Genomic DNA, 14770 nt, shown 5'->3' with positions numbered 1-14770 from the left:
CTAAGGCACATTCACGCAGATGAGCAGGGACCCTGGGCATCTTTCTTTTGGTGTTTTTCAGTCAGTAGAAAGGCCTCTTTAGTGTCCAAAGTTTTCATAACTGTGACCTTAATTGCCTACCGTCTGTAAGCTGTTAGTGTCTTAACGACCGTTCCACAGGTGCATGTTCATTAATTGTTTATGGTTCAATGAACAAGCATGGGAAACAGTGTTTAAACCCTTTACAATGAAGATCTGTGAAGTTATTTGGATTTTTATGAATTATCTTTGAAAGACAGGGTCCTGAAAAATTGACTTTCTTTTTTTTGATGAGTTTAGATTGTGTATAGGCTTGTCTCCCTTATGAATCTTCTCTTTGTGCCAGACTGGGTTCAAATGCCTTCTGTTTCTCTTTTTCTGTATTTATTTTTCAGTATATGTTGTATGTATGTGTATATACACTGTATGTATATTATTTTACTGACCCAGGGATATAATTATTGTTTTGATAACCTTATTTACTATTGTGTATTGATTTTTACCTTACATTTTTTCACTCTTTATGCGATGCACAATGCAGAGAATACCGCAAGGATAATTATCATTGTGAATTATTGTAATGTTTGTGTCAATTAATCCCAAAAGGGATGGGTTGCCAATTGGCGATTTGACACGAAAATAACATTTCATTCACACAGTTCTCAAACTCTCACCTTCTCTTATCTCTCCCTTCCTGACAGGCATCCCCTCCTCCCAATATGAGTCAATCATAATCACCTTCATTGCGCATCGTTTGTAAACATTAGCTTAATTACCGTTCGTTTCCCTTTTCTACTCACTCGCATGTTTATCCTTGCCCTAGTGGCTGTATAAATACATTTGATTTGATTTGACAGGCGTAGGGTTCCATCACAGGGAACATACTTGAGTTCCCAATGCGAGATTTGATAAATTAAACAAATGACACAAATTAGAATAGCAGTTAATCTCTTTAGCTATCTTGCCGGATAATCTAAAATCGATTAATAACACACACGTATGTCTACTTAACTAACGTTAGCTAGCTATCTAACGCATTAGTCAACGCAACGACGTTAGCTAGCTAGTTTACTAATGACCTAGATAAATATATCTCCTTGATTAAATTCGAACTCTACATTCTGTCCAGACGCGTTATACTTTTTGTGAACAACAAATGTGTTCCTTTTCTCCTGTTTATAAATATGATACTATTCCTGATTTGAGTCAACTCTAGCTACGTCGGCGCGAGTCGAGCAGACTGTATTATGACGTCACGTTGACAAATTCAACATCCCTTCTAGCCATGACCGAATTAACGTAGGTTAGGATAATTAGTTTAGATAAGGAAAAGGATTTTGACAAACTGTATCCCATCTAACCATTACCCATTCCTTTGGATTTACAACAGTAGCTAGCTAGCTAACGTTAGCTGTATGCTGGCACAAAACTAAAGAAGGAAGCGGAGGGAAATATATTGAGACATTTTTCTTTGTAATGTTGTAAAACAGGCCACGAAAGCCAGGCCTTAATACTTTATTTAACTGGTAAGTATTCAACTTACTCTTTTTACATTGCTATCAACTGCTAGCAAATCTGTTCTAGCAAGATAATCCTTGACTGATCAAACCTCTCACCTAGCTAACGTTATTTTTAATCGGTGTACTTGGCAAAGACCTAGCTAGCTAAAATAGCAGTTAGTTAGACATGTAATTTAAACAGCTAACTAGTTGAATAGCTAGCTATTTAACTAGCTAAGTAAATACTAGCCGAGACTTGTTTCGCTTGCTACATCATTAGCTAGCTAGATAGCCAAGTTAGCTAGCTAGTAGCTAGCATTGTTTTTAAGCAGTAACGTTAGTAGTAAATTAGTGTTTAACTATTTGTTGGCATTTCAACAAGTTTAGTAATTGATGCAACATTTATTTTGCATCCCTACAGTTAATTTGTAAGCCTGGCTGTTGCTGTTCAGCAGTGAAACATGGGGGCTGACAAGAGGTGAGAATTTCTCCGACATTTATACCTGACTCAGGAGTAAAGATTGCCAGAAGATACCGACCCTACCATTACGTTTGTTTACACTGAGCTGCACTGGGGTCGGAACGCAATCATAGTTACATTAAGGTACCATACACAGTGCGAGATATGGATCGGAAAACGTACCTCAATGCAGGGATGGGATATGCTACTGTACTCAATTGTACCTTTAGCCACACTGCTCCATTGAGAAGACTGAAATACTGCCAGTTTTAACCGTACAATTAGGAGTACTGTGGCATGTACCGTCCCAGCATTGAGGTACATTTTCCGACCCATATCTCACGCCGGCTCCATGTTTCTTAATGTAATTATAGTGCATGTTTACATGCACACAATGATGTGATTATTGTGGATAGTCAGGTTAATACACTGAACTGCAACATGTAAAGTGTTGGTTTCATGAGCTGAAATAAAAGATCCCATTAATCCTTTGCCAAGATTATCCATCCACTGGATGGTGGCATATCAAGTGTGGCATATCAAGAAGCTGATTAAACAACATGATCATTGCACAGGTGGGCCTTGTGCTGGGGACAATAAAAGGCCACTCTAAAATGTGCAGTTTTGTCACACAACACAGTGCCACAGATATCTCAAGTTTTGAGGGAGCATGCAATTGGCATGCTGACTGCAGGAATTTCCACCAAAGCTGTTGTCAGAGAATTGAATGTTAATTTCTCTACCATAAGTCGCCTCCAACGTTGTTTTAGAGAATTTAGCAGTATGTCCAACGGCCTCACAACCGCAGACCACGTGTATGGCGTAGTGTGGGCGAGCGGTTTGCTGATGTCAACGTTGTTAACGGAGTGCCCCGTGGTGGTGGGGTTATGGTATGGGCAGGCATAGCCTACGGACAACAAACACAATTGCATTTTATCAATGGCAATTTGAATGCACAGAAATACTGTGACGAGCTCCAGAGGCCCATTTTTTTTTTTTAAGTGATCTTTGACCAACAGATGCATATCTCTATTCAGTCATGTGAAATTCATGGATTAGGACCTAATGAATTTATTTCAATTGACTGATTTCTTCATATGAACTGTAGCATGTTGCGTTTATATTTTTGTTCAGTATATAATTTGTCATTTAAAACATTTACATGCAGTGCCAGAAGAACGATTTCCCTAATAATCCTGTTTACATGGACACATTGGAAATCAGGCTACTGATGGGACTTTTGATAAATGCAGAACATCCGCAAACAAAATAAATGTTCTTCCACGGTGACTGTTATTTTTGCACATAGAATTTGATTCAGACTTCGGACATATAAAGTTTGTATGTGTAAACTATATATAAGATGCATATTTAACTTGCGCATAAGAGGGAGGCTTGCACTACCCGGTGCTGGCACGTGCTTAGATCAAATACACCGCTCGAACGCCGATTTAAGCTGTTTACATTTCCTAATAATTTGAAAGATTGCTCAGAAAACCAGGTGTTTTAATCGGCGAATGCTTACTTCGATTATGATCTACGCCGATTTAAGATAAACAAAGTACGGTGTTTACATGACTAATGCCATACTCTGTAGTGTGCATGTAAACGTGCGCTATGATTGTGTTCCGACCCTAGTGCAGCTCAGTGTAAACAAGTGTAACAGTAGGGTCGTTATCTTCTGGCAAAAGCAAAGGGTGTAGGAAAAGAAAAAGTTGATGTGTGGTAGCTACCCCCTGAATGTCTGGATGCAATGCACTCTTCTGACAAACATGGGATTTTCTAGGAATGCATTACCCATTCATAGGTGCAAAGTACCTTTAGCGCCTATTGACAATAGTGTCTTCTGTCCGGGGGTGATTTGAATTCGAGTAGTTCGCCTAATTTCAGTTTGTGACAAAACAAGAAATGTATAATAATTGTACAATCTAAACCGCTGTGAAATATCTTTTCAATAACCAAAAATATTGTATTTTCAGCTGGTGTACAAAACCGAAAATAAAAGATGCAAAAACTAAACATGAGAACCGGAAGCATAGAAATAGCGCGCACAGAACATATCTATCGCTTCTTAGACTTGCTTTCAATGAGAATGACATATCTATAACTCATTGTGAATTTGGTCGGGTCGCCCAAAATGTTACATATTGCAGCTTTAAGAGGCCTGACGCTAGTTCTGTACATTAAAACGCATCGCTATGGTTTTGGAAACATAAGGAAAGTATCTTTCTTATCAGCAAGAAATCAAAGGTTAAATTGCCACACACATTTTATAGGGTTAGGGTTCCCACACGGCCATATTTCCATGTTACAGCTTGTAAACAGACGGAAGACAGAGGCCTACCTGTGCTAATTAGCTATCTGCGTCTACGAACACCTGTGTTGTCACTGGAAAAATAGTGTCTGCAATTGTATCAAAAGAGTGAACAGTAAGTGTATATTTAGCATTTGTCAAATTATTTTGATACGATATGAAAGTACAGGGCTTTATGTTGCTAGAACCGTACCGCAATTGAGAATCGATTCACGTTTAGTTGGAGTATTTGGCTGTTTTGGCTTCCAGAGCCACCTCTAAACAGAACATGTAAGGTCCTTGGACTATAAGGAGTAACGTTTGGCTCCTTTAGTCCATTATTGAGCTAGGAATGTATTAGCTGAATATGTCATGTGAATAATGTTACCTTGTGTGTTTATGTTCTGAGGTTTGGCCGAAGTGAGCGTAGTGGGAGGTATGCGTCAGACCGGGGGCGAGATGATCCAGAGTGGCGTGAAAGACGGGACAGAGAGCCGGATAGGGATTATGACCAGCGCTGGAGTGACGAGAGACACACTGACCGTTTTGATGAGCGCAGAGACCGAGACGGCCCTGAGGTGAGACTCGAGGAATCAAGTTACGGTCATGGGGATCTCATAGACCTTGGGAATGCATTCATCAAAAACATGTTCTGTACTGGGCTGTTTGCCATGAAAAGCTGTTGTTCTCTGATGTAATGTTGCTTGCCCTCTTCAGTTGACAACTGTGTTCTTCTTGCAGAGAAGGCGAAAGCGCCACAACAGTGACAGGTCTGAAGATGGCTATCAGTCTGATGGCGATTATCAAGAGCAGGATTATAAGATGGAGCTGGGGCAGGAGGAGAGCAAGACCATCATGCTCCGGGGCCTGTCCCTCTACGTCACAGAGGAAGCTGTAGGTCCTCTTTATTCCTAACCACACGTTAATATAACTACTGATAATACGTGCTTCACAGAGGCTAGCATGCCATATGCAGTATTGATGTGTATAATAGGAAACATACATTGTGGATTGTGACCTCTCTTGAATATAGTGAACCGTGGCCCACTGAATGTTCCCCTCCTGTGTTTCAGATCCAGGCTGCTCTTGAGCAGCTGCAGGGACCCCAGCCTGTGGACATCCGGCTGATGAAGAAGAGGACAGGTGAGAGTTGTTGTCTGGAGCCTCAGGTTGATTCGGCTCCACACACACTACCACCCTACACACGCCACCTTGCCTCCAATATCAATCATATTTGCCATAGCAAAGGAACCTTCACCACACCTACACCAGTGGGTCTTTTGTTTTGAAGATTGTTTTTATTTGTAGATGAGATTGAGACCATAAGGGTATCCTTCGAAGCAAGCTAGATCTACTCAGGGTTTTTATAAAGCTGACCAGCTTCAGTTTGCTTCACATTCAAGCTCAGTCTTCGCCCGTACTACGACAGTGGATATTGCTTGTCCGTCTGACGCTAACTCTAGCAGGCTTGTGACTGTGTGTGCAAGTCGCACATGGCTACAAACTTTTCATTGAGACAATGCTGAAACATCAATCCATGGGTGAGTCAGTGCCACATTTTTATTTGTGCCAAACTCAAAATGAAAGAAAAGTTATCTTGCAAATTCAGCAGGCTATGGTGTGAAATCTACTTTTAGAAGTGCCATCTTTATTTTATTACTTATCATTAATGCTGTCTTTGGTGTGCTTATCAATGCACAAGCACCCTTTTTCCTCACTCATATCGATATTTTTTATGTATAAAGTCATACAAATGTTTTACATTGCGTGAAGTTTAAAATGCATTCTGTCATTAAAAAATGTGTAATGTGATATTTTAACACCAAAAAAATGTGATTAATAAAATATTGACTCCGTCGTCTTCCTAATGAAGGGGATGATGAAGCAATCTTTGCAAGTGGGAATCTGATTTCACTGGTCCTCAACTCTCTGCTCTGTCATTTCATTCAGGGTAAGTGGAGTTAGCCCTGAGTTAGCCTCCCCCGGAGCAGGTTAGTTCTGAAGGATTCGTTGCCATAGTAATTTACCTTGCTAAAAGGTGAGCCATTTTCGTGTGACTGGTTATCCCAAGTTGAACTCCGAGTTGACCAAAGTTACCTCGCTAACTCCTCAAATGTGCTTCGTAGGATACCCCTTTGGTAAGTGGGTGTACTTGTCTCTGTTTTTTTTGTTTTTTTAAACACTTCACATTTTATCTTATCATCTTTGCGTGGCAATCATTCAAGTGCGATCCAAGCACTGTCATCTGAAGGCTTTCATGCTATGGCAAAGGTTACCCCTCCCCTACCCTCTTCAAAATACATCTCCAACTGTTTCACTTGTAATGGGTTGTGAAGCAGACTGTGACAGAGTTTGAATGTTGTGCCAAAGCACTCTGACTAACACAACTCCCGTCTATATTTGAATGCTGTCTCTAGGTATAAGCAGAGGTTTCGCCTTCGTGGAGTTTTATCACTTGCAAGATGCTACCCGATGGATGGAGACCAATCAGGTTGCTTCAACAATCGCCAAGTCTAGATTTTGTCTTGGAGATCAAAGCCCAAAATAACAAACAGATGTCTTGAGAGACTGACCTTTGAGAAATTTGCTGTATAAGTGACCATTTGCTGAGAGCTGAGGGTCCTACATAGACAAAGGACAGCACCAACGCTTTTGCAATATGAATCTGATTTCTTTCTTTAAGTTGTCTTTATAATATCATGAACTAGATGGATTATTCTAACAGAAATTCTAGTTTAAACAGGTTAGACAGAAAAAAATAGTCTTTACAATAATTCCTGTACAATAAAAATTTGCGAGATTAGCATTGGACCCTCTGAAGCTCACCATACAAAGTGTCAACTTATACATTTTTAACATTTGGAATGAAGACTGGATTTAAGCAATCAAAAGAGGAGGTAGCTCATTTTGTGTGTGCTGTTGTGTAGCTAAATAAGTGTATATTTTAAGAAAATAAGGATTTTACTTTGAGAGTTTATGCGCTCTTTGGTTCTGGGTGTCTCACATAGCCATGTTTTGATATGGCTGCCCCCAGGGCAGGGTTCCACATAGCACACTTTGCTCCAGCTCAGTCTCTTGGCCCATTACACATCCTCCACCTTTCAAACCGAAGACGAGGGAATGGGCCAAGGACGGGCTGGTAGCACTCCGGTCCGACACACTGCTAGAATCCTACCCAGCACATGCACTCCCCTTTTTTTTTTTCTCCCTCTCTCTCTCTCTCTCTCTCTCTCTCTCTCTCTTTGTAGCTCTCTCTCTCTCTCTCTCTCTCTCTCTCTCTCTCTCTCTCTCTCTCTCTCTCTCTCTGTGTCTCTGTCTGATCTACTCACCCCTGTGTTCTCTGAGGGGTTGTACCTAAGCGAGTGTGACCCTAGCAACTCTTTCCCTTCCCGGCTGTGCTCGCTTATGGGGTGTGATAGTATGAGAATCTCACCTGACTGTGTGGCTAGGAGTTGAGGAAGCAAAAATAATTAGTGGCTTTTGATTTTACAGAATAAGCTGATGATTCAGGGAAAGTGTGTGGCTATGCACTACAGCAACCGGAGACACACATTTGAAAACTGGCTCTGCAATGCTGTAAGTATCCCCTCTTCTCCACCTCCATGTTTTCTACTCCACAGACCAAATCCCTTCTCTGTTTTGTGTTGCCAAATGGTTTCACTCATAGTTTCCATCAATGTTTCTAGATACACTATTTTGTCGTTGAAGTTTATTTCAACTGAGTGAAAACAATGTAACCGGTTGCTTGCAGTGCGGTCTGTACAATTTCCGGAAGAGGCTGAGGTGCTTCAGATGTGGAGCAGTCAAAGTAGGTAAGTAGCCCTGTGTTCATACTTGCATCCCCAATGTGGATGGCTCAGCTAAAGAGACCAGTGATTATCAAGTATCACATTCCAGACCCTTGATGTGAAAGTCCAGTGGCCAATCCCAGGTGATATCATAGTTGCTGGGTGGGCCTTGATAGAACTACTTTGCTATTGTGTTTTAAACAGAGGGGTCAGAGTCTGCTGGCCCCAGTGACCGGAACTTAGAGCCTAAGCAAGCTGGAGACTATTGTGGCGACAGTGAGTACCATCTTCTAACCATTCTGTGTGCCTTTGTGTGTGGCTATTGATAGGAAGAGTAGGAACATTCTCTTATTTTCTTGACAGCGATCATCTTGAGAAACATCGCTCCCCTCTCCAGCGTTGAGGCCATCATGACGACCCTGGCTCCCTACGCCATCCTGTCCCCGGGCAACATCCGTCTGATCAAGGACAAACAGACAGGACAGAACAGAGGCTTCGCCTTTGTACAGCTCTCCTCTCCACTGGTATGCGTGTTGTCATCAGAATAATGCACATTGTCATTGTAATATGATTGGCTAAGTTAGGTCTCATGTTGACAGTATGTCTGCAATCCTTATTTTTGTTCTTATTCCTGTGTAGGAGGCTTCCCAGCTCCTGACAATCCTCCAGGGCCTGCAGCCCCCTCTGAAGCTGGATGGGAAGACTATTGGGGTGGATTATGCGAAGAGTGCCAGGAAGTGAGTCATGACTCTGTCTCCCTTTATCAAACAATACGCCACATACTCACTCCATACACAGCTATAGGGAAGCACCATAGGAATAAGAGGATTAAATATACATCCTCCCACACACCAAAATCCAGATCTCATCTCTTTGTGTTTCCCCGACAGAGACCTGCTGATGCCTGATGGGAACAGAGTCAGTGCCTTCTCCGTTGCCAGCACAGCCATTGCTGCTGCTCAGTGGTCCTCCAGCCAGGTATCACTATGACTACTCCCTCTGCACCTCATGTCATCTTATATAAATCATGTAGTTGTGGTCCCACCACTCTATGTTCTCATGCCTTGGTCTCTTTCCGTCTTTCAGCCAAAGCAGGCCCTGGGTGCTACCACAGACTATGGTTCCCTGCAGGAGGGCTGTGCACAGCACACACAGGTCAGTACTCTTTGGAGGCCAACTCAACTCATCTTTCCACACCAAGTGGGGGTTGCTCTTTAAACCTGAAGCTGTGCATCAGGGACAGATAGTCAGTCAATTTAAATTTAAAGTTAGTTTTATTAAGCAACATGTATAATATTTGTCTTTCAGTATGGGCAGGATTATCTGTCGTGGCCTCAGCAGCCTGCTGTGTTGGATCCTGCTCCTGGAGACGGAATATTAGGAGGTGAGAATCCAAATAGACCGACGTCTACTTCACAGTGCATCTTAACACTACAACTAGTGACTCAGACTGTCTGGTTTATATTATGGCTTTAATCATGGTTTGTGTATTTTAATGGCAGCTGCACCAGGAGTGAAGGCCCTGGTCCCTACAGCAGCAGGTGTGGTTGTTTCCCTGACCACACAGGTCTACCAACATCACCTCCTCAGCCAGCCTACCATACAGGTAGCGCTTTAGGGCTCACATCAACATTCATGATGCTTGTTACACACATGCTGCTCAATCGGGTGTTGTCAATACGGATGAGTGCAGCAGTTGCACATGTGGTGCTGTTGTTTTCCCACTCACAGGCGCACCAACTAGTTGGGCAGATTGATGTGGCGCCACAGGCTACCAGTTCCAGAGTTGCCACCTCTTCACTGAGAACAGCAGCAGCCGCTTTAGCAGCCTCCCCTGGAGCTGTCACTTTCTCTGACAGCACATCTGGTAAGTTGGGACTCCATATTGGATTTCCATTCTTTATTTAGTTTGAACGTCATTGCCATACATTGAATACCTGAAGGTCATTCAATACAATGTATCTGCTGTTGCTTTTAACCAGTTGTTCCTGACACCTCCGCTTACCAATATGATGAGTCATCTGGGTACTACTACGATCCACAGACTGGTCTGTACTATGACCCTAACAGCCAGGTATGTATAGCGCCTTCAGAAAGTATTCATATCTCTTGACTTATTCCACATTTTGTGTTACAGCCTGAATTCAAAATGGATTAAAAAAAAGTACAAATTCTCAACCATCAACAAACAATACCCCATAATGACCCAAGTGAAAAGAACATGATTTTAGAAAGGTTTGCAAATGTATTGAAAATTAAATACAGAAAGCATTTACACCCCTGAGGCAATACATGTTAGAATCACCTTTGGCAGCGATTACAGCTGAGTCTTTCTGGGTGAGTCTCTAAAAGCTTTCCACATCTGGATTTGCACATTATTATTTTTACAATTCTTCAAGCTTTGTCAAGTTGGTTGTTGATCATTGCTAGACAGCCATTTCAAGTCTTGCTAAAGATTTTCAAGACGATTTTAAGTCAAAACTGTAACTAGGCTACTCAGGAACATTCAATGTTGTCTTGGTAAGCAACTCCAGTGTAGATTTGGCCTTGTGTTTTAGTTTATTGTCCTGCTGAAAGGTGAATTCATCTCCCAGTGTCTGTTGGAAAGCAGACTGAACCAGGGTTTTCCTCTAGGATTTTGCTTGTGCTTAGCTCTGTTCCGTTTCTTTTTATCCCCCCAAAAAACTCCCTAGTCCTTGCAGATGACAAGCATACCCATAACATGATGCAGCCACTACCATGCTTGAAAATATGACGGGTGGTACTCAGTGATGTGCTGTGTTGGATTTTCCCCAAACATAACGCTTTGTATTTTTTGCAGTTTTACTTGAGTACCTTATCACAGCCATTTAACTCTAACTGTTTTAAAGTCACCATTGGCCTCATGGTGAAATCCCTGGGATGGTTTCTTTCCTCTCGGGCAACTGACTTAAGAAAGACATCTGTAGTGATGGGTGTATTTATAGTGTAATAAAAAAATATAATTATAGTGTAATTCAATTATAGTGAATAATTTCACCATGCTCGAAAGGACATTCAATATCTGCTTTTTTAAATGTTTAGCCATCTACCAATAGGTGCCCTTTGCGAGGCATTGGAAAACCTTCTGGTCTTTGTGGTTGAATCTGTGTTTGAAATTCACTGCTCAACTGAGGGACTTTACAGATAATTGTATGTGTGGGGTACAGAGATGAGGTAGTCATTCAAAAATCATGTTAAACGCTATTATTGCACACAGAGTGAGTCCATGCAACTTATTTTGTGACTTGTTAAGTACATTTTTACTCCTGTTGGTTTGCCATAACAAAGGGGTTGGATACTTATTGACTGAAGACATATCAGCTTTTCATTTTTTTTGATTTTGTAAACATTTCTGAAAACTTAATTCCACTTTGACATTATGGGGTATTGTGTGTAGGCCAGTGACATGAAATCTAAATTTAATCCAATTAATATTCAGGCTGTAACACAACAAAATGTGGAAAAAGTCAAGACTGTAACTATTCTTTCACCCCTATAGACTTCCCCTCTATCAGAGAATTGATCATGATTAATGTGTCATTATTATTATACATGATGTATTTCTATCTCTGTGTAGTACTACTTCAACTCCCAGACCCAGCAGTACCTGTACTGGGACAGTGAGACACAGACCTACATCCCTGCAGCAGCAGCAGAAACAACAGCAGCAGAAACAACATCAGCAGACTCCAGCTCCGAACAGGCTTCCGCCTCCTCAGCAGCCTCGTCCAGCACAGAGTCCAAGGAGAAGAAGGACAAGCCCAAAAGCAAGTCTGCCCAGCAGGTAACAGGCAGACACGCACCTCTTGCAAGCATGGGGAAGTCCCATACTGAAGCACTAGTGCATATAGTGAGATATGTTAGTAACTCTGTTGTCTCCCATTTCAGATAGCCAAAGACATGGAGCGATGGGCCAAGAGCCTAAACAAACAGAAGGAGAGCATCAAGAGCAGCTTGCAGGGCCTGGGGCAGGGCAGGGATGAGGACCGGAGAGAGGCTGCCGCTGCTGATGCAGGCTTCTCTACCCTCTTTGAGAAAAAGGTACTCATGATTATAACCCTCTGTTGAGTCAACATACTGTAGCTGGCTCTTAAATCATGTCACAGCAGTGGTACTGGGATACCTATCTCAATTAAAGGATGATGAACTGTTTGGTGTCATGTCAATGGGTGGCAGGTAGTCTAGCGGTTAGAGTGTAAGGCCAGTAACCAGAAAGGTCGCTGGTTCGAATCCCTGAGCCGACAAGGTGAAAAATCTATCTGTGCCCTTGAGCAAGGAACTTAACCCTAATTGCTCCTGTAAGTCACTCTGAATAAGAGAGTCTGCTAAATGACTAAAATGTAACTGGAAGTGTCTGATTTAGTGTTTTGCTCCTTCAGCATGGTGCAGGGTTTGAGACCCAGCCATCGGTGATGAATGAGCTGCTGAAGAATGGAGAACCGGAAACCCCAGTAGCCAAGGTAAGGATGTAGCTGAGATAGCACTGTGAAACACTACTGTTAGACTACAGAGAAAGACAATAGTAGCTTGGATTATTAGTGGTTTTGGGCCATCTGGTGGTGAGATGTGGAGTAACTTTGTATCTATGCCAATTGGAAAGCCCGTTCCTCACTTCTCCAGTGGCTTGTCGGGCATGGTTCTCACTGCAAAGTAAAAGGTTTGTGTGTGTGCTGCAGAGTGGCCTGGTGGCAGCCTACATTGGTGGGGACAGTGACTCAGAGGACGCAGCCAACCCAGAGAGTGGAGGTGGGGGTGATGAGGGGTCAGACAAGCTGACAGACTGGAAGAAGATGGCCTGCTTGCTCTGTCTCAGGCAGTTCCCCGGCAGAGACGCCCTGCTGCGCCACCAGCAGCTCTCAGACCTGCACAAGGTAGGATGGCAAGGAGCAGAATGCCACTTTAATCTCTGAGTCTGGGTGGAGGGAAATATTTAGGGTTATTTTTGGACCTGCCATCTGCTGAGGGTGTGCAGTTGCCTTTTAGCATAAGCAAGGTGAGAACGCACATTCTTTTGAACTGTCATGCCAAGACTCGTCGTTCCATTTAAATGTGTGAATTGCATAGTTCCCGGGGAGTATTAATCCCTTTTTTGTTTTTTTTGTTGCTTTATTGTTTTAGCAAAACTTGGAAATTCACAGAAGATCCAAACTATCTGAGGCCCAGCTGGAAGAGTTGGAGAGAAAAGAGATGGAGGTAGGCTTTACTCTTTGAAGATTTTTGCCATTCACAGGAACATTTTTAGAAATCCGAGATCTTCAATGACGCCAATGATTATAATTTGTGTTATGTTGACGTGATTCTGTGTAGCTGAAGTACAGAGACAGAGCTGCTGAAAGAAGGGATAAGTATGGTGTTCCCGAACCACCAGCACCCAAGAAGAAGAAATTCTATCAGCCTCCTGCCCCCACAGTGTAAGGGCTTCAGCCAATCCTATCTCAAAAGCAGGGGGTCTCACTTTACGAGAATGTTATTGTCCAACTACATCCTTGATCAATTCAAGTAACCAGAAATAAATGAATTACATTTTATTAATACCGTTTTGATTAATTCACCTCTCATCAACCACCTGACACACAGGAACTACGAGCAGCCCACCAAAGACGGTCTGACCAGTGACAACATTGGGAACAAGATGCTGCAGGCCATGGGCTGGCAGGAGGGCAAGGGCCTGGGCCGCAACCAGCAGGGCATCACTGCACCTATCTCTGTGAGTTATGCAGCCAAAATGAGAAATTAGAGGCCTTTTTCATCTGCAGTGAGTTAGTGCAGAGTGCTTAAATGGCCTGTAGTTTCTTGTCACTGGGCTATTTTCTGACAGATCAGGTCGGTGCATGGCGGTGTGTTGAGTTTGTATATGTGTGGCCAATTAGCAGGTGTACCTAAGGGGGTACCTGAGCCCAATCTGTCTGTTTTGATAAGCGTCTTCTTGCCCTCTCCCCACAGGCCTCATTACGAACCAAGGGCACAGGCCTGGGCATCAAGGGAAGCAACTACGAACTCTCCGCATCAGACACCTACAAGGACGCCGTGCGCAAAGCCATGTTTGCACGCTTCACTGAGATTGAGTGAACAAATAATACAGCCATCCACTCCATCCTCATTCCCTGTTACCTGCCTATTATCCTCACCACTGTGAAAATGACAAGAACAAGAGGAAAAATGTGTTATTTATGATCTCTGTGGCCTTGTACAACAGCTATAAATAATGAAGATATTGGGCATTTCACAGGCCAAGCTAGTTCTTCTATTTAATGTATTTTTTTATTTAGTAAAAAAAGCTTTCTTTATTGCCTTTTTCTTCCATATAAAATGCTGTCAATAGCATTGTGTACAGTTTGTAATTTTGTATGGAATACAAATGTGGCTGTGCTAAGCTACTCTGTGGTTGTTTCTGAGAGAGAGAGATCAGAATTAAACTTGACTTTTGTGTTTACGTGCCTCCATCTGTTTTTTCAAATTTTAGAATACTTTTTTTAATTACATGTACGAGGATTCACAGAATCAGATCATGTGCTTCAAGGTACAGTATTGTTGCCATAGTCTCAGTCCTTCGCATATGTGCTGAAGTTTTCAATTGTTCATTCAGTTTAGCGATGAAGGCACTATGATTTGATGAGGAAGTTTTTGTTTTTAGGAGTACTGTGATGAGAGCTGCCCCTCCCCACAGCCTGTCTGACTCACTGGACATTGC

At 42.3% G+C, this 14770-nt stretch overlaps 1 protein-coding gene across 1 annotated transcript; it reads left to right on the top strand.

Moving 5' to 3' along the window:
- The first annotated feature begins 1291 nt into the window (after positions 1 to 1291).
- On the top strand, positions 1292 to 14512 carry LOC115207879 (RNA-binding protein 5). Its single transcript, XM_029775412.1, has 25 exons — positions 1292 to 1544; positions 1939 to 1995; positions 4680 to 4848; positions 5012 to 5164; positions 5344 to 5413; positions 6688 to 6761; positions 7763 to 7846; positions 8022 to 8082; positions 8263 to 8334; positions 8422 to 8582; positions 8698 to 8795; positions 8949 to 9036; positions 9145 to 9213; positions 9367 to 9442; positions 9561 to 9664; positions 9790 to 9925; positions 10041 to 10132; positions 11657 to 11863; positions 11968 to 12120; positions 12459 to 12539; positions 12756 to 12950; positions 13198 to 13272; positions 13387 to 13490; positions 13657 to 13786; positions 14023 to 14512. The coding sequence occupies exons 2-25, from the start codon at positions 1979 to 1981 to the stop codon at positions 14146 to 14148; spliced, it is 2595 nt and encodes an 864-aa protein (XP_029631272.1). The 5' UTR covers positions 1292 to 1544; positions 1939 to 1978; the 3' UTR covers positions 14149 to 14512.
- Positions 14513 to 14770: the final 258 nt, after the last annotated feature.

The sequence above is a fragment of the Salmo trutta genome, chromosome 14 (genome assembly GCF_901001165.1).
Source record: "Salmo trutta chromosome 14, fSalTru1.1, whole genome shotgun sequence".
Classification (NCBI taxonomy): Eukaryota; Metazoa; Chordata; class Actinopteri; order Salmoniformes; family Salmonidae; genus Salmo; species Salmo trutta.
This window is presented reverse-complemented; position numbering and strand designations above follow the sequence as displayed.

Bases quoted from the DNA above. Each gene is read 5' to 3' on its own strand.
- LOC115207879 (XM_029775412.1), top strand. The intron at 9,443-9,560 runs GTGAGAATCCAA...TTTTAATGGCAG, and splicing joins TGGAGACGGAATATTAGGAG to CTGCACCAGGAGTGAAGGCC. The intron at 10,133-11,656 runs GTATGTATAGCG...ATCTCTGTGTAG, and splicing joins ACTATGACCCTAACAGCCAG to TACTACTTCAACTCCCAGAC.